The following is a 21,217-nucleotide window of genomic DNA, read 5'->3' as shown; positions in this document are numbered from 1 at the left end:
TTATGTTAAACAGATAAAAATAAAGGGGAGGAAGTAGAAATGTTTTTTTAGATTTTGCAAGTTTTTAACTAGCTTAAAGTTGCTTTTTACTAATTGTAAAAGTTTTATGTTGCTCTTGAGAAAAATCCAGTTAAAATTCGGTAAATTTAAAAATTCAATAAACGCATAGCTTACCTTTTTTTTTCAACTATTTTTTGAATTAATATGAATGTTTATCTGTTAAAGATTTTCTTGATTAAAAAACTAAATAAGTCTTTGGAAACATAAAGCTAATGCACTAAAGTTAATGGACGAAATAAAAAATGTGAAAGGTAAGTTTAATACTTTTTGTTTCTTACTTTATCAAAGTAATTTGAATTTTTGTTTTATTTAGTAGAAAAACAAATTAAAGACATAGAGGGGTTAGGTTTTTTTTGACAAAATTAAACATTTGTTAATATATGAAAGATTATATTATAAACTATAAGTCAGTCTGTGTGGCCTGATGGCTAAGGGGTCCCTTTGAAAACTCTCTGAGTTAAGCGTTGGAAGGTTGAAAACCAGTGTTCAAAATATTTTTTTTAAGTTTTTATAGAGTATATATACTTTAATTAGAATTTAATAAATATTCAATTTTACCACACGATCAAAAACAAAAGCATCTGAGACAACCTACGATTCGATGGTGAAATTTAGTATTTATTGTTGATGGCGCGAAGCATCTAAAATTTGCTGATTATGGCCGAAATAAATACTGGTTAAAAATTTTTTTTCAGATATAAATATTTTTATAAAAGTTTCTGATACAACATATGGACCAAAGTTTTTTCATTGCCAATTTTTCAGATATCTAAAAATCACTAAAATTCTATCATTTTCTTTTTTATTTTTTTGAGTCAGAGACCTCAAATTTCCAGGAAGCATTTCTCACATAGTTTCAATGACTTTTAATGATGAAAATTTTTTAATGATAAAAATTTAAATAAAAAAGCAAAAAAATGAGTGTTTATTTTTGATTTTATTTATAAAAAGTAATAAAATTCAACATTATAAAGATTTTAATAATAGCAATGGACTTACTATGAAAATTTGAAGAAAATTAGTTTTATAATGAAGGAAAACATAGTTTTGTAGTGAAATAGTCTGTATGCCCATTCCATTAGGAACTCATTGAGCTCACCAACTTTGGTCGCTTATACTTTGAAAGATTGCTAGTACTTTGAGTTTTTTAAGTAGTTAAAAGTTTCCAATACCTACAATAAACGTCTACAAAATATGACCAACTTGTAAAAAATATAGACCCTAAACTAAATGTTTTAACTTAAGCTAAATATATGTAAGAAAATATGATAAACTGTTTTTGTTTAGATGAACATAAACCTGAAGCAACATATACAAAATTTGGTGAAAAAATAAGACATGTAATCCCTGCTCAAGTGCAGTGCTCTGTGGCATGTGGTGGTAAAAATTGTAAATGGGAAAATCCAAACAGATGGAGTGCAAATCAGCAAGCAATAAATGGAGTCTATTCTTCATGGTTTGTATTAATAAAGTTATAATTAATATTATGCCTAAAGTTATATTTTCTTTTCTTAAAAGTTTGAATCTTGTAATGACATAAAGAATGAGAGTTGTTGAATTATTATTTTCATTTTTGTAACTGCTTTTCTGTTACATTTTCAGGAAAATCAAGTTTGATACTGTAAGATTAAAATACTGTAAGATTAAGTTAAATAAAATTGTATTTTTGTCTAGGGCAGTTTCAGTACAGTATTTTTTTTTGTTTTGTTTTAAATAAGTATGTAATTATCAAACTTAAAAAAATATTTAGTACAAAAACCGTTTTTTAGTGGAATATATCTAATATCAAGTTTTACAATAGTTTTTTTTTTTGATAAACAAGAAAAAAAAATTAAATTACTAAACAAAAACTAAAAAATAAGATATATTTCATGTAACTAAATAAACTTTTACAACTTAAACGTCCTTAGATTAGTTTTTCTAGTAAATTTAAAGTTTATTAATTTTATTTAACATTAAACTTTTTCTGTAAATATTTCAAAAATTTAGCGCTTTTTAATTTCTTTATATAAAGTAAAAGCTTAAAATACAATTAAGCATTGTTTTATTTTCTTTTAAAATGTTTTTGATTTGCAATTTGTTTAACACATTTTCTGCAACTTATGTGTTATTATAGTTTATAACAAAAATAAGATTGCTGTCTTCTTGTATTTGGTTTTAATTTTTAAATGGTTCGTTAAATTTATCAAGCAGTGCCTCAGTATGTTATAGCAGTTCTACACTTTAGCTTAAAAACAGCATCTTATTAATTTAATAATTACAAAATTTAAAATAATTTTATAAATGTTATGCTACCTTAAGTAATTGAGTTTTAAACTTAGTTTTATGATGTTATTAAAAGTATTAAACGTTTAGATTTTTTGAAAACAACTTACAAAGATCCTAACTTCTAGAGGAGAATTAAGAAGTTATTCTTAATAAGTTAAATTTTATAAGTTATTAAAAGTATGCTGATTAAATTTCAAAAACTTTTAGGGTCCTTCCGAGTGTTTTAGCAATGGCTAGGCCTTCTACCATGTCAATAGAAAAGTATAATATTATCCAACAATTTAAAAGGTTTATAAACTAATTTTCATAAACAAGTTTATTAGCTTATTATTCTTAATAAATTAAGTTTCCTAAAGGATATTTATCTTTCAGTAGTGTACTATATTTTTACTTGTTTTAAAGTATTTGATTCATTAGTATTTACTTCGTTTTATATCATATGTTTTTTAATATAAAACTTTGAGTAAGTAAATAAAGAATAAGTTATTTAAAATTCACGTTTTTAAATAAATGTTCTCAAAAAGGATATTACAGTCAGTAAAATTAACTCACTTTTAAGTTTAGATCACTATACTATAAAATATTTTTTTATAATAATAAAACATTTGTAGAACCTTGTTTAGTTTCTTAGTTCCTGCACCATTTTTGAATAAAGGTTAAAATAAGCTGTTTGTTTTTATGTTTATCAAAAATATCTTTATCTGTCAGTTAATTTAGATTTTATTTTTTTGACAAAACAAGATGACCATAATTAAAGACTAAAAGTGAAAAAACTAAAAATTATTTATATCTCAAAAAAATATTAAGTTTATATAGAAATTTAAGACACTGACCAATTAGTTAAAAAGTATATGTTTTTTTGAGATATGCTCGAGGACTAAAAAAAGCCTAAAGTTCCCATTTTTTCTATGGGCTCTAGCACTGACCTAATAAACCCGAACTCAAAAAAAAAAAACTTTATTTTAGTTCTATCATTTGTTTATTAAATTTTGTAAAAAAGTTACTTTAAGAACAAAGAAATTATTGTGCTTTGAGGTTTTTGATTCAAGAAAAACGACTCTAAGTTCCCCTTATTTTAGAATGATTGTTATAATTTTAACAACTTTTTAAATAGTTATTTTAATTTATTTAGAATAACTTTTACCCCTTTTTTTTTATTCATTAACAAAATAAAAATAGTTTGCTTATTTTAAATATCTTAGTTCTATTTGTTTTAGACAATCTGAGATTAAAGTTGTTAATCATAAATATTTTGTTTCAAAATAATTACTATATCTAAAATACTTACTTATCTATTAAAGTTCTTATAGACTATTTAAGACAATTTTTTTTATTAGTATTTTCAAATTAGTTATCGTTTTCTTTTGTATTCCGAAAATATACTAAAATTTTTACATTCTGTATAACAAACTAATATTAAGTTGCAATAGATTGTAAATACAAACAGACCGCATTTAAGCCTACTTTTTTCCTAAGAACTTACAATAAAAATTATTAACAAATGAACAGAAACAATATTTGCTCAATCATAAATCTGCAAAGGCCAGGAGAACATGCCAGTTGTGGACCTGGCTTGGAGAAAGACAGTTTGTTCACTTATCTGCCACAACATTTCATGGACAACGACAGTTTGTTTTATCTTTTTTTGTTATTCCTCTTGTTTTTGAATTTAACTGGACCCTTTATTTCCATTATATATTTTTATTACTTTAGCTTTTAAATGTGTACAATTTTAATGCAAAGTATTAAGCTGGTATTTCTAATGTTTCTTAGTTGAAATAAATGTTAGTGGTAGATATTGCTTAAGCGTCCTAAAATTTTTTTTTTATTGTTATTTACTTTTAAAGTTTAAACTCCTCAGCGATTTTTAAACATAGCTAGTTCAAAACAAATTATTTGTTTAATAAAATTTAAAAAACTAATAAGTCAAATCAAAAAGCTGATTACATAACAAAGTAAGTCTGTTATACTTGAATGAAACCTTAATTTTTATGGTTATAAAGTTGTTTATATTGAAAATCTTACATATTTGCAGTTTTCTTCTACAACTTTATAATCAAAGACTATGGAACTGCGAAGATGGGCAAATTACTGGATATGGTGAAAGTTATGTCATTTGCAATATCTGAAGGTAAAGTTGCTGTTCATTGTCATGCTGGGCTTGGTAGAACTGGTTAGTCATATGAAATTTCATCATTTTGTAAGTTTTTTCGAAACTTAGATTAAATAGTTTATACAAACTAACTAGATTATCAAAAGCTATTAAAACTGATAAAAGTTTAAGTTTTTGTTTAAGGTTTCTTTTACTTTGTTTAGTTTTTTAAAAACACATAATAAAAGGCTTACACATAATTAAGGCCATAGGGCTTCAAAAATTTTCAATAAAGATTAAAAAGCTTCAAGTATAAATTGTTAGATAATTTTTATAGAAATTTTGAAATATAATTAGTTTTTTTAATGTTTCTGATATAAATTTTTTGAAGAAAATTTTTCATCAACAATTTTCTCAGATTTTTGGGTTTGTTTTACTTAGTTTAGAACTACTTCAAACTTTCAGGATTTTTTTGCAATATGACAAACAATTTGTAGACAGCCCAATTTTGAAAAAAACCTTTATGACCAATTATTTTTTATTAATTTAAAAAAGTAGAAATTAAAAGCTCTGATTCTTACAAGTTGCTTATAATCTATAAAATATCATACGAAGCAAATTTGATCAACATTGCTTTAAAACTGTTGAAGGAAATAAATTTTTATTGAAATAGACTTTTTAATTGTCGCCTTCTATTAAGAACCTTATGAACTATTTAAATTTGATGACTTCTGTATAAAAACTCGTTTGAATTTTAAACACGGTAAAAATTTTAGTTATTATTGTACAAAATTAAACTAACCTATAAAAAGAAACAATTACCCCTCATAGCCTTAATTGTATACTCAAATTAAATTTATTCAAGAAAAAAAAACAAATAACAGGAGTTCTAATATCTTGCTACTTGGTTTACTCACGGTGCATGAGCCCTGCCAGTGCGATCAACCTTGTCAGATCAAAAAGACCGAATTCAATACAAACCAGGGGTCAAATAAACTGCATCCATCAGTTCTACTCATTCCTCTCACCTTTCAGAACTATCTTCCCACAAGTAAGTACACGCGTTATATGGGGTTAGATGACTATTAAAATTAATAATGAACTTTCAATTAATTATGATAAATAAGACTAAGATAATTCAAATTATTATAGAACCTTTTTAGGGACCACATCGTTAAATGTTATTTATATTTTTTTATGTACATTAATTTTCATGTAGATCTAACTAATAAATTTATGAGGATTAAAAAAGTTTTTTTTTTTTGTAGAAAATTTATGATTACTAAAAATAGCTATAATTAATAAGTTTTGAAACTTCTCTTTTCCTTATTTCAAAATAGAGTAAAAAATGCCCATGTAGGTTTATGATAGTAAAAGATTTTTTGAAAAAATAATCATCAATAGAAAAAATTTAACAATAACCAAGAACTTACAAAATTCTTATTGTAGGAATAAGAATTGTCAGAATTTGAATTGTTGTGCACCCATTTTTAGTATCTATAGTTTGACATGATTTTTTTGTTGTACTTTTGTTTTGTACACTTTTCAAAATTTTTACGACTAGGTGATTTTTAACTACTTATTTAAGTTTGATTAAAACTTTTAAATTGTTAATCCCAATGTTTATCTAATCAATGTACTTCGAAAAAAGTATATTATGCGTAGAGGCATAGGTACACATTATAAGTATTAAACAACTGTTATTTTGTATTCAAAACAAATTTATTATGCTGACCTCTGTAAACACTGTTTTAAATTGAGTTGAAACTACTTGTAAAAAAGCTTAACTTTTACTAAAAATAGTAAGCAAAGTTGACCTTATTTATTTTTTCATGAATTTTTAAAATATACAGTTTTGTTTATCCACATACAATTGTTTCATTAATATTTTAGCTTTTTTTGATGATCCATTTATGTGGGAGGTTTTAAACTTATACGTTTTATAGTAATTGAAGCAATCTTTTTTAGCTAAAGTTTCCTTTTCAAGACTGTTATATTATCAATTAATTATTTACACTTAGTGAATTTTAACTGATATAACTCTTTTTTTATAGACAAATATAACTATACAAAGATATATCAAAGGTTTTCTTATTGTAAAAACATGACAAAAGTTGCTTTAAACTTACATGATATTTTTTAGATTCCAAATATATAAACTTTTTTTTATAAATTAAGCTATTGTTTTAAAGGTTGTGCCAAATTCAAGAAGATTCACTTTGCAACAGTTTTTAGCCAGGCAGCGTCTGTTGTTGCATGGGTACGAATCGAGAAAACTCAAATTTGTACCAAAAATAATCTCTTTTGTAATCAAAAGGCTAACTGAGCTGATAGAAGGTATTCAGATTGCAAATTCTAATTATGACCAAACTTATGATAAGCAGGAAATTTGGACAAATATACCGTTAAAAAGGTTGATTTTTAAATATATAATGTGTTTTTTCTTATGACTAAACTGATGTACCTATGTTCTATTTATTTTGAAGTTTTATTTTTCTTGAAAAGGTCAGTTCAGGTTTTACCAACAAGTAATTCAACTAAACGTATTTTAACAATTTTAAAGTAGTACAAAAAGATTTTAAAACATGTTTTTGTTTTAAACTGTATGATACTTAACATTAAGTTTTTTAGTAACATTATTTTCTTTTATTTTATGATACATGTACTTAGATTTAAGCTTTCAACTTAACATCAAGTTTTCAATTATTATTAACCTATGACAATTGTATTATTTTTAATTATGATATAGTTTATGTCAGTTTGTTATTCTAATTAGTTCTTAATTTTTTTGTTGTCATTTTACAGGTGCAATACTTTAGATCTACTTTCAACATCAAACGTCAGTTTAGAAGCCGACGAAACAAACGCTTCCAAAACTGAAATGGTAAAGTTTGTTATTCAACATAATCAGTAAACGAAGTTTCTAACCGCATTAACTTTTAGGAAGTCGTTCAAATCACCAGCCCACCTGATAACACTCCTGACGGTGAAAGCATTCCATTCGACGTTGAAATAAAACACGAGTCAACGAATGCTGAAGGTGAAAACGCAGCTGATGCCAGCAACGAGGTGATCGGTGATGATGAGCTGAGGTTGATCGAAGATGAAATACTGGAGAATAAAAACTGGAGAAACGCTAACAACCACAACAACAGTGGCAAAAAGCAACTGTCCGGTGCAGCTGAGGTGATTGTTGTTTATGTACTGTAATGATGTTTTGGTTGACTAAACTTATTGATGGCTTTTAAACCAAAATACGTTGATAGCTTTGGTACATTTTGTTTTTGTTTAGTTTAAAAGAGTTTAAATCGCATTTTTGTCAACTAGTAATTTTTTTAATGAAAAGACTGTTTTAATTGAAGTAGCTGGCTTATCTGTGTATTGTACTTTATATAGTTTCTCAGTACAACATTTTTTTAATTTAAGAAAGTTACTGCAAACTAGTTATTTTTTTTTTTAAACTTTGTAAAAATTAAAATATTTATAGTAAACTAATTGATAAGTAAACTATTAAACATATACAATGTTAAATGTTGATCTTGATTAGAAACTTATAAATGCTCAAAAAAACATGAATTTTTTGAAGTAAGTAAGAAAACGAAAGTAATTTTATTATTTTGCAACATAAAAATTTTAATGTTTAGATATATACGTAAAATTCTAACAAACATTTTTTTTTTTTATTCGAACTTCTATTCAGTTCCTAAAATATATCTAATTAAGTTAGTTACCTTTTTTTCTACTTATTTATGTAACACTTTTCAAAAAATAAAAACAATACTAGTTAAAACATATAGTTTAATACATTATAAAAATTATATTGACTAAATAGACATTTTAAGTGTTTAGTATTTGAATTTTTTTTAGTAGTAGTTTTTTCAATTACTTCTTTATATTTTATAGGGTGTGTTTGGTTTTGATTTAATTATCATAAATCTGGTTCCACATAATTTTTCTTTTATCCTTAAGAGCTGTATTTAAGGTAATTATTTTATTAAAACAATATTTTGGAGTATTGAAACTCCAAAAAAATCATTGTTAAATTATTAAACTTTTTTTGTAAAAGCTATGATTTAGTCGCCCAATTTAAATATACTTGTGTTACTTTTTTTATCATTAAAAAATCAAAAGGGAGAACTAGCTTCAGAAAGGAACTTACAAACTAGTTCAGATGAGATTATTAATGATAATGGGAGCCTACTATTACCAAACAATACCAATACAACAGCACCTACTTCAATACAAAGTTTTTTTTAATTCATAAAACATTTGTTAAATTTTGTATTATATTTTTTTTTTACAGTTAATTTGAGTTTTTTTTTTTTGTTTAACAACATGTTTAATTTAAACTTTTTATAGTTGCTAATTTTTTTTTTTGAAATGTTTTAACGAAGACATTTTGTAAAACTATTCTTAACTTTTTAGTGGGTATTACATACTAGTTTTTTTTTTGTTTTGTCTAATCTCCAATAGTTGAATCTGTTTCAATGTTTAGTTTTTTTTTTGCTTTTTGTTTTTAAATAACATTTGTTGATAAGAACTTGTTTTTAACACTTAAGCATTTTTCGACTTAAAACTACTTAGTTTTTTTTTAATTATTTAATTAATTAAATTTAAATTACTAAACAATCGTTACATATCTTTTTTTTCTATAATTTTTTACATCAACATAACATTAACGTAAAAAACATAACTTTAATTTTAACAACTTAGTAAATAACTTTTCAATTTAGTCTATATGTAAAATGCGTTTTCAAAATTTATGTTAAGATTTGATAACAACTAACTGTTATTCTTTAGTGTGTCTTCGTTTTTAAATACACTAGCAAACGTCATTACATCGTTTTATGACACCCACCATTAATAGATAACAATTCTTGCGACCACCTTGTAATCGATGTAAACGTTGATGATGCAAAAATCAGCATCGCAAAAATCGAAGACGATGCTGTTTTAAATCAAAAAAATCATCAAAGTTCTACAGACGAAATTTTTCATAACGATGGCAAGTTTGAGGGTGACTGTAAGGAAAACGAAACCACTAATCTAATAAAGTGTGATCAGCCCGTAATTATGCTCGTTGAAGGTGTTTACTTAAATATTTTCACATTTTTTAATCGTTGTAAAGTTATTTAAATTATAAGCATCTATAATATAGTTTTTAGTTTAGTTTAGAAAAAACAGATATTTTTTAAAGTGAAGGTTTATAAAGAAACGCTATTAGAATTTTTTACTGTTTTAGGTAAAGCAATATTTGACTAACAACCTCACAGTTTATTGTTATTTCATGCATATAAAATATTTTTTCAGACGATGAACTTATGGAATTTGAGCAAGTTATTGAATTAGACAGTGTAAAAAATCAAGACAATACCGATATGGTTTTAAAAGTAAATAAACTTATATTTGTTTCAAAAGTATTTCTCATCGTAAAAGTAATATAAAAGATACATACTTATCTTAAGCATATTTATTTCATGTTAATTTTAAATTTAAACCAAATTTGCTATTATAAATTAGTTTTAAATAAAGCTAATTAAACCTTTACCTTAACTCTTACTTAGACTTTGTTATTAATTCACAATATTACAACATAAGCCATTTTTAAAAAATTATAAAATAATTCTCATTTTTAAAACCTTGTCAAATATACTTAGCTTAATTTTTTTCTTTTTTTAAATAACTTTAATAATAACTTTCAAATGGGTTTATTGATATTCCATTAAATGCATTTTCACTTACAGTAACAATTTATTATTTGTTTAAGTTTTAAGTTTCTTTGTATGACAAAATAAAAATCGATCATATTGATTTTATAATGTACTGTACTTTAGCGTATATTTAAAATCATAAGTATATCTTGTTTAAATAAATAGATTTTTATTTAGGTTGCTCTAAATAAAATGTTGATGCCACGCAATATTACTATATTTTAAACTTATAAATTTATTTTAGGAAAGTCAAAGTGGAAATATTTCTGGAGATTTAAGTGAGTTTTGTTGTATATTTCTGAATAAAACCTAGATTTCAGTTAAAAGTAAAAAAAAGTATATTGAGCTAGTTAATACACTGTAGTGTAAGTTTCAAATCTTTTATGCTTCATTATAATAACAATAGCTTTGTTTTTTAAATAGCACATATTTTTTAGTCTGTTATCGATTGCTATTGATAACGGTTTAATTTATGTGTTATTCTACTTATAGTTTTTACACTAAATACTTCTTCATGTGTATTTATCTTGCAAATTGGTAATAGCTAACCAAAAAAGCTGTTTTGTTTATTGCCAACTTGTAAAAATCCATTAATAAGCTTTTCTTGGCTTATTTAGTGCTGGTTTCTCATAAAATTTGTTGTTATTAAAATGTAGCACGCCTTTGTTTGCCTTCCAAGTAGTTACAACTCTTTTTAAGGGTTTATTGATCACACACGTGTTTCTACTTATAATTACTTGTACATCTATAAATAGAAATTATATACTTTGTATTTGTTTACCAACGCAACTTCTTTTTTTTTTCTTTACTTATGCTGTTTTATTAAAAATTAAATCTTAGATAAGATTTACTTTTGAGAAGTTATAATAGTACAGCAGACAATCTTGAATTTCTTTTCAATGGCATATATTATTAATGAATGCATAAATTTAAACTATAAGTCTGAACTGCAATTTCATAGCTGCGATTTTTGTGAAACTTTTAAAACTTTTTTTTAAAGTTTTGATATAAAGGAACATTTATATCTAAAAATTTAAAGAAATGAATTAACCCCAGTTTTTTCTTGCTGTAATAAGCAAAAAAATATCAACCAAAACTTATAAGTTCACACTTAAAGAAACTAAAAATCACTTAGATACTAACAAGAAATATAATGAAATTTATATTTAAAAGCAAACTTTTTTTTAATATGAATTTTATAATTTAGAAGCACTTTATGTACATGTTCAAAAAAAAAATTAATATTAATTTAACTTTGATATATACAGATAGAAACGAACATACTCATTTGAAAGCATCAAATGGTAGCTGTCAAGGCAGAGTGACTCCACTCATGTATAGGTTTGTATATTGAAATATATATATTGATGCTAAATTGTCTATTGTTAGAGTTTAGTAGGGAATTTAAAAACTAATACACTAAATAGTGTTTTTCATTCATCGGCTATTAAGTCTTTTATTTAGTTCATAAAAACAGTTTATTATTTTCAAAAATTCTTTACTGTGTTTAAAAAGAAAATAAATAATAAAATAAAAGCTCATCTTTTTTGACCAAAGCTATTGTTACAGCAGAAAATATAACAATAAATCTTCACTGTAAAGTCCTTTACTTTAAGTGTAAACAAAATTATTTTCTCCTTAATTAAAGATATAATAAATAAAGGTTGTATAAACTAACTTTTTGAGTTCTAATACAACGTACTTTTGTTTCATTATTTTTTAATTGAAAAGCCTTGAACACGCTTAAAACTATTTTCAACTTTTAATTTAAAAAATAAATGTAAACATTATTTTAATGCGTTAACAAGCTTTCATGAATAATTTTAGTAGAAGTTTTACTTAGCTTTTTTTGTTTATTAAAAAAATATATATTAATTACCAAGTTAAAATTATAAATAAAATTAAACTAAATTTTGTTTTATATCTTCCTTAATATTACGTAAACTTTTAACATTTTATATTCACAACTAAAACATCAAACAATAAAGGGGTGAGAGAATAACGAAAGCCCAAAACTTGGACATAAACGAAAACGACTTTGAAGTCGAAAGCCACGACGTTTACATAACTTCTCCTCCGCAAGTTCACTGTGACGTCATAACACAAGAAAAGGAAGACAATGTGGAGGAGATTGAAGTAGAAGAAAATATGAGGGAAGAAAGTTCGGATGACGTGAATAAGACTCTACCTCCGGCAGAAATAAAAAAGGTGCCGGATGACAGCTCAAAGTGGGGGAGTACCCTCAACTGTACTTTTCCCGGGGAAAACTCCGTGGTGCCGTCTAGCGGAAATTTTTTAGCGGTCGCCCGCGCGCTCGCTTACAAACTCGAAGATGATGAGTACATGTGGGAAAAAGTTGGTTGTTTTTCAATAATTTGATAACGTTTTTCTACTATTATTTTACTTGGCTTATTTTTTCTCAGTAATAAGTTTTAAATAAATTAGTTAAAGTTTATCAAAGAAACTTTTTTAAATCTCAAGTTCTAACACAAAACTTAGGTGTACCGGTTTCAACGCATGCTCAAGGACCATTCCTCCGAAAACTGGTCGCAGCTGTCCAAGGTGACCGATTCCCGCGTGCTGACCTGTCTCATGTGGTCGTGGGTCGAACACCTTAGGGAACCGGTCGTGTCAAATGTCGGTTTGCAGCAACTTTGTGGCATAGAATTTTCTCGCTACGAAGAATTTGAAGACGCCCTGAAAAAATTAGGGAAGGTTGTTGTTTTTTCCACATTTGTTTAAAACAAAAATTATTACTATTTATTGTTTTATAAAAACAAACAAGGTCTTTCACAAAAACAAATATATTTCAAGAATTTTCTTCGGTGTGTTACAATTGTTACAAAATAAAGAAAATATTTAACTTATATAGCCTTATAATTGCATCAGAAATTATTTAATCAAGCAAAACACATAACAAAAAAGTAATCAAAGTTCTAAATCAACAATTAAACATAACATAAGAGCTCTAATTAACTAAACAAGGATAACGAATATTCAAATTCTCTCTGTTAGAAACTGTTATATTTAAGGCAATAGAAAAGGAGTAATGCATTTATTTTAAATATCTTTAGCTTAGCCAGCGGTTACTTTTTGATCTTTTGAAATTTTAAATTATGAGATTTTTTAAATTATGATAGGTTATGAGGTATAAAGGTACAAAGCCGAAGAGTTCAGTATATTCCTTATGGAAGAAACTAATTTGAAAGGCAAAAAAAAATTGTATAATAAATATTTTTCCCAAAATTTTTAACCAACCTTTCTCAAATTTTTTCATTCTAATCTTGGCTTGATAAAAAGTACTCGTGTAATAGGACTTTTTTTTCTAAGAAGAAATATATACTTTCTTTAGAAAATATTTAATTATTGTTTCACTTTTGGACATAAAATGCTTATTTTTGTAATGTTTTTAATCGTTACAATACGTTTTTTTTTTTTTTTTTTTGATGGCAAGGAAAATTTCCAGGAAATCTGAGGTTAATTGCTTAAGAAATAAAAGAGATGATATATTTTTAGTTTTTTTTTCTAATTCTTATAAAAGCGGAAATTAAAAATTGGTTCTCCATACGTTAGTATCGGAAAGTTTTTACTAAACTGACTATATTTCGAAAGTTGTTTATTTTTTATGATTCTACAAAAACTTTTAATATTGTATAATTTGAGTTTTCAAATAAGGACCTATTTTAATTTTCGTAAAAATAATCGAACCCCCCATAGCCTTTATTTCATTAGTAAAAATATATTAAAAAACTAATTTAGAATTTTTTCTTTATTTAGCTTTTTCCTTTGAACTCTTATATTTTTTAAGTAAAAAAATTATATATTAAGTTAAACTGACATAACCTTTTGAAAGAAATATACTTTGATTAAATTAAAAATCAGTAAGTTAACTATATAAAAGGGCAAATTAAATTGATATTAAATATGATGAAATTTTGCCATGCTATTTTTATATTCTGTTTTTTCAAAATTCAGCCTGAGCACGGGACTTTGATGTGCATCATGAGTGTGCTGACGTCATTTCCGCCCTTGCCACGCAAACTTGCCACGAAAATGGTCGACAGAACGGTCGAAGCCGTCACTACGGTGAAAAATCAGCAAGTTTGCCCGGACGAACAGGTGGTTGAGAAAAGTGCGAATAAAAAGAAACTGGTAAGATCTACATGTAATTGTTTTTCTTTTGTATATTTAAATGGAGAATGTAAAGCATTTATTATTCGTTTTATTTAAGTTAAAATGTTACTTTATTTATGATTAAAAAACTTTATACACTGCTGTTTGTTAATATGAGTAATTTTTAAATTTTTAAATAGGGTTTAGTTAGGACGGGTAAAAATCATGGAGCTTGATGTTATTTGTAAAAACGCAAGAATTTTGAAAAATAAAAAGAATTGAAATTAAAACATTGCGATATTTATTAATGAAAAACAGTTTTTTATATCTAACAATCATTTCTTAATGTTTTTATTATTATTGAAGTTTATTGTCAAACGAAGGACCTAGGCATTAAAACCTAAGCCACTGAAACTGAAAGACACTAACATAAAAATAAAAAACAAATTACAGTGTTAAAATAAACATTAAACTTAAACTGAAAAAAGCTCAAACTTTTATAACTAAAATATTCAAACGAATCCAAAGCTATTAATTTCCAATTATGTATTCCAAAACAATATTTTTTGAGATAAGCACCTCTTGTCAAAATTTTTCAGAACCTGGCTCGAAATTCTAGGAACTATCTTGAAAATATATGTCAACCATTCTTCATCAAACAAGAAATTTCAAAACGGCATTTATTTTTAACTTTAGATAGAAATTTTCATCTTGTGGAGTATTGATCTCAACAATTATTCGTTATTCATCATGTTTTCAAAGTTTTACCACGGCAAATTTAGTTAAAAATTACTTCAAATATGTGGTAGCGACAATTTATAAATATAGCTTACAAATCAATTGTGCATCTAATAATTTTATAATCTAAAGCCCCATGCACATTAACAATAGACCGGCTAAAAAATCAAAATAAAAAAGTGCTTAAGATCTATAAGGGGAAGGTGTTGCTTACAAATCAAACTACCAATAAACTTGATACCACAAACTAAATGGTTAAAGAGATAAACAAAGCTAATTACTTTTAAATTTTACTAGTAAATATTTTATCTAAATCAAATTATTTTTATTTTAATCGAAAATGTTCAAGATTTTTGCAAGATACTAGTTCATTTGGAAGTTCGTTTTACATTTTTACCGAACGATTAAAAAAATAATTTTGCCAACCAACATTGTTGAAATGATATTTGCATGTATGTTTTCTATTATTACCTCTGAGTGAGTAATTATTTTTATAAGGTTTAAAAATAGTTTATGAATCAATAGTAGTTTCATTGTTAATTAGTTTAAAAAAAAGTAATAAGATCAAATCCAAGTCTTCTGTACTCTAAAGTTTTTATATTAAGCTTTGTTAGTCTGTCTATGTAAGACGTATATGAAATGTTGCACCGATTAAAGATTGATCTTAAATAATAAAGATAGAACATGGAGACCATAAAGGTGTGTTGTATTCCACCTTTTGACGGATGTAAACTAGGTACAATTTTTTAAGAATTTCCAAATCCGCAGATATAAAGATTTTTAGAATTTGAAAAGATAAAATTGATGCAGTACGGTAAATATTCCATTTTAAATTACCTGAAATAAAAATTCTAAGGTCATTAGACACTTCAGTTTTAGGTAAGATTACATTGTTTATTTTAAAGTCAAACGTAGGAATAGGTGTACTTCTGTGAATATTTAAAACATCTTTTTTAACCAATGGTAAATTTTATCTAAAGATTTGTGTAAAACTGAGTTAGATTGGCTAAATATTTTTGAGTCGTCTGCAAAAAGCTTAATGTTGCTATTAGAATCAACTTCTGAGGCTATATCATTTATGTAAATTATAAATAAAAGTGGGCCAATAACCCTTCCTTGAGGAACTCCACTAAAAATTGGTAAGGATTATGAGAACGTGTTACTGATAACTACTCTTTTTCTATCCTGAAGAAATTCTTTACACCGTTAAACTAGGTTTTTATTAATTTTGTATTGAGAAAACGTTTTAATCAACTTTAAATGAGAGACAGAGTCAAACGCTTTCTAAATGTCTGTATAAATTACATTGATAGATTTATTTGTAAAAAAAGATACTAACCTTGAATGAAAGCAATCCAATAATTGAATACAGGAAGTTCGTTTAGGAAGAAAACCAATTTGTTTCGGAGAAATAAAGTTATTTTAAAAAAGATAATTAAGTATTTTAAAAGAAATTAAAAGTTTCAAAAGATCTGCAAAAGCTACTAGTTAGTGAAATTGGATTTATGGATTAAATTAGGGGTGGGCAACGTAAATAATTGACGGGCCGGATCCAAAAAAATAGTCCTCAGCGGGCCGGAGCATTTCGAGTAATTGATCTACCGGATTCAGTTGGATCCTTTTTTAGATTCGGATCTTTATTCAAAAATTTTATCCGGATCCGGCTTAATACTAATGTTAGACAAGGTTTCGTATCCGAATCGAACTAATTTCAAAAGACTTGGATTCGGATGGATGCTAATTGATCTGGTGTTTTAAAATTTTGATTAAAATTGTTAATTACCAAGGTTCTCAAGTACAAAATTTTAAGTTAATTTTTATTAAGTACTCATAATTCTATATTCATTACAACTCTAGACCGAATTAATACTAGTTAGTTTTATAAAAACAATAATTTACTTACTAAAAGTTACTCGAGCCTAATATTTCAAACCTAAACATTAAAATTTCTTAACCATTTCTTTCCGAAATTATATAATTTTGGTAATCCTTGGCTCGAGGCTACATTAATAATATTTTTCAGAAGTTAACTAACATTACAATATTAAACTACTGTCTTTTAATTTAAAAAAACTTGCAAAGATTCATTCAAAATTTTGTTAGATTGTAAACTGTTATTACAAACGTGCACAAATAAATTTTATAAACAAATCATACTTAAAGTTAATGAGATATTGTCCTCAATTGGTCATCATTAAACTTAACCATTTAATTAATCAAAAATTCCTTAATTTAAAACCAATAGCAGAAAAGAGTGCAAACAGTAGTCTCAACTTGGAATATTCTACAAAAATTTAAAGTTGAGCAGTTTTACTTAAAGTAGGTGTCAATGTTATTAAAATCTACTTTTTTTAACACTTATAAGAACAACTCTCTACACATCTGGGAAAGACATCAATTTTTTACATATCATTTTATATGAAAATTATTATGATAGGTCAGATCATCAAAGTTAGTTCAGCAAACAATTTTTTTAAATAACTTGAGAAAGAGTTAATTCAACTGACTTAAAACAGAACAAGGTACTATAACAAAAAAGTTTTTTTATTACTAAAAAAATTTAAAGCCATTTTTTAAAACGTTTTCAGGTTAAAGTCTTACAGTTTATCTTGTGAAAATAATTTAAAAAAGGTTTTGTACAAATCTTGTGATATTTACATGGGCTTTTAGGATTTCATATAAATTTTGAAAATGCCTAGCGGGCCGGATCATCCACTCGCGGGCCGGATAGATTTTGTCCGCGGGCCGGATTCCATTTAAATTTAAAAAACGTTTGGGGGCCAGTCATTTTGACTCCGGGGGCCGGATCCGGCCCGCGGGCCGTACGTTGCCCACCCCTAGATTAAATGGATTTTAATGGATTATTTCTGTTTCCTTTTTTGTATATAGGTATAATATAAGATATTTTCCATTGTTTTGGTATGAAAGATATAGCTAAAGAGCAATTAAAAATTAATGAGATTGGAAAAATGAGAGAGCAAATAGTTCTTTTTAAAAATATGAAGGTATATTTTCTGCTGTTCTAAGTATTTTATCTTTTAAACGATTTACAGATTCAATTATTTCATTATTACTAATAAAAAATCCTGCATTTCAGGACAAATTTTATCAATAAGTTTAAAATGTTCATCTTCATAATCTTTACTAATTACTTTTTGGAATGATTTTTTAAAACAAGAGGCTTTATCAAAGTCAGAAGTTAATGGTAAATTGTTTTCATTAAGTAAAAGAGGAAAGGAAAGTGCTAGATTTAGTTTTGATTTTACAAAAGAGTAAAACTATTTTGAATTTGTATTTTGACAAAAGTTTTTTTAATGTTGTATGTCGAAATTTTTTACAGCCTTTTTGTATGCTTTTGAAACTAGCTTGTATTTTTTAGCAATCTGCTGATCTAACTTGCATTTTTTGTATAGCTTTTGCTTTTCTTTCAGTAGCTTTTTTAAATTAGAAAGATTTTTTTTTTTTTCTCTTTTAAGGGCACAAATTTTTTGATTGCAAGATTAATAATGGTAACAAGTTTATCATAAAACTTCTGTAAATTTTCTGATTTATTATAAATAAATTTCCAATCTATATTTGATAAATATTCGTTAATACACTTAAAATACGCTCTGGAAAGTATTTAAATTTGTGATAGTAAATGATAAAATGATGTGGTACAATAAACTAATAGATGAACTAATATCTGTAAAAATAAATAAATGATTCGTTAATTTGATATGTTTATAAAATTTACAAAATTACTATTTTAACATGACATTTTTACAGAAGCTAAGTATAAATGTTATTTAGATTCATATTATTGTAAAACAGTATGAAAAAAAAGGATTAAAAATTTTTGTAAAGCCTAGTATATAACGATAAACATCATATAATATCAAAAGAGCTATTGTAACCAACATAAAAAGCTGCTAAATAAAGTTTAAAAATGAGAAGAAACTTGAATAAAAACTTGAAAGTAAATTATACTAAATTATCTTTTATTTGGTACTTAAGTCTTTTGTGTGAAGCTATAAACAGCTGCAAATTAACTACTCTATTTATTACAATAAATAGGGAAAATTTTTAATTAAGACAAACAACTATATAAGTATTTTATACAAACTTGTATAATTCAACTACGACTAAAGTAGATTTTTTGTTTAATTTAATTAAATGTATTTCATCTAAATTGCATATTATTTTTTTTAGTGACAAACTTAATTCAGTTTTACAAATGCTTTAGAACCACAGTTATGAAAAACTAATTACACTTGTTATGTTTAGATAAAACTTTTAACAGGCTATCCTAATAAACAAATATGTAAGTTTGAAATATGAACACCTCAACAAAATTCGATACATTGAAGAAAAATTGTTACCCAGTAAGTTTAAAATATCTCAAGTTTATAATAGAGTTAATGTTTTTTTCAAAGTTACACTTTCACTAACATCTTGCCTTAGCAGTATTTATTGATACTTTTTTATTATGTGATATGTTTTAACCTATACTTTAAAAGCTTATAAGGTATGACCAGAACATGTTTTAATTGTACTTTATTATTTTTTCTTAAAGTTTTAATTATTTTGCAGGTGCAGTGAAATAGAAGCCGAGTAATTTTTACACATCATCAGTTATTTTCAACCTTTTTTTTTTTTGTTTAATCATTCCTACCGTTTAAGCTCTTCACTTTTTGTTTGCTAACTTCAAGCTAAAACTATGCAAACGACCAAACTTTTAGCTTTTAGAGGATTATCAATTTTACTGAATTAATCAATCTGATTTTTTATCTTCATTCCCTTTTTAAGCTGTTACTTTCTGCCAATTAAGATTTTTACACCAAATTTTTAAATGCTGTGTTCCGTCCCAACTCAAGTTTTAAAGTAATAGTTTAACATTAGTTACTATTAACATTTTTTTAATATTTTTTTTCTTACATCCCCTCTAAGTGACAAAGCACGTAAACGTATGTTGCACAGTTTTTATTTTGAATCTTTGTTTTTAAATTTTTTAATTTACACAGATTAAGCTTTGTCCAAAAATAAAAATAAAAAATTTTATAATTCTCTAGAAAATCAACGTAGTTAAAATTAAATTAAATTTTATGTACTAAAGTTTTATAGCCTGAATGACTTCAGTAAAGTATTCATAATTTTCAAACTTTATCTTACATAAAAAAGTTACTTATTTTTTTACTAACTAATAATTTTACGACTTTAAAAATGTTAATAAGATAACTGAAATTAAAAGTCTTTGAGTTTTAAATATTTCAATCTATCAAATAAATTTAGTTTACTTGTTTTTTTAGATCTCATGTATAATAAAAAATTATTATGATGTTTCATCTATTCAAAAGTTATCTGACTAAACATTATCTCATAGTAGTATCATTAATACTAAAATATTAGTACCTGACTCAAAAATTAAGCTTTTTCTTTTAGGAATCATTATTCATTAAAAAATTGATACAGCTTACAAAATAAACTATAAAGACCACTAACTCAGCTTTGTTTGAATTTTCAAAAATTTCAGGCTATAAATGTTTTAATCATCAAATGCAATATGTACTTTCAAAAAAGTTTCCCAAATACGATTTCGTTTGAAAAACGTTAAACTGATTAGATTAGACGTTATTTGTTATACTATTATACTTATTATATATTTTTTGCATCTATTTATATCTAAGTTTTGTATAAACTGAGCGAAATAATAATGAATTTAGAAAAACTTCGATGACTAATTATTGATATACTAAAAAAAGCAACTGTTTTTGTATGCTTACAACATTTCGCTGCTCAAAAAACATGAACTTACAACTCTACGGAGTCAGATACTTTGGAAAATTGATTCTGTAGAGCTGCTTATATTTTATGAGCAGTGAATCGTCTTAATTCAATAAAGTGTTTGCGTACAAAAACTGCTGCTTTGATTTTACGATGTGCTCTGCTTAATTAGATATCTAATATCCTAAGGTAATAATTTTTCTGTAAAAAAGCTTTCAAATGAAATGATAAACGGTTATCGAAAGACACACAAGCATTTTTATAGATTTATGTTTTCACAGCAAGAATTAAACCCTGTTAAAACTAGCGGAATAATTTTACAGTACAAAACTTTGAAGTTTACAATTAAAACATTACAATAACAAAAACTTTTTTTTATATATACTTTCAACAACTTAGTTTAACTCACAATAATTTCATCGTAACTAATATCACAATGGTATTTAGATTCTGAATTTTGAAAAGTTCAAGT

At 25.5% G+C, this 21,217-nt stretch overlaps 1 protein-coding gene across 1 annotated transcript; it reads left to right on the top strand.

Moving 5' to 3' along the window:
- The first annotated feature begins 222 nt into the window (after positions 1–222).
- On the top strand, positions 223–19,933 carry LOC145832515 (uncharacterized). The gene is made up of 19 exons (XM_082939836.1): positions 223–311; positions 1,348–1,516; positions 2,536–2,616; positions 3,838–3,956; positions 4,364–4,501; positions 5,305–5,471; positions 6,613–6,833; positions 7,226–7,304; positions 7,364–7,606; positions 8,552–8,666; positions 9,288–9,506; positions 9,731–9,810; positions 10,376–10,409; positions 11,400–11,472; positions 12,120–12,486; positions 12,631–12,846; positions 14,107–14,283; positions 19,265–19,346; positions 19,555–19,933. The coding sequence occupies exons 1-19, from the start codon at positions 287–289 to the stop codon at positions 19,566–19,568; spliced, it is 2,619 nt and encodes an 872-aa protein (XP_082795962.1). The 5' UTR covers positions 223–286; the 3' UTR covers positions 19,569–19,933.
- Positions 19,934–21,217: the final 1,284 nt, after the last annotated feature.

This window comes from Thalia democratica, chromosome 1 (assembly GCF_965202585.1).
Source record: "Thalia democratica chromosome 1, ktThaDemo2.hap1.1, whole genome shotgun sequence".
NCBI lineage: Eukaryota > Metazoa > Chordata > Thaliacea > Salpida > Salpidae > Thalia > Thalia democratica.
This window is presented reverse-complemented; position numbering and strand designations above follow the sequence as displayed.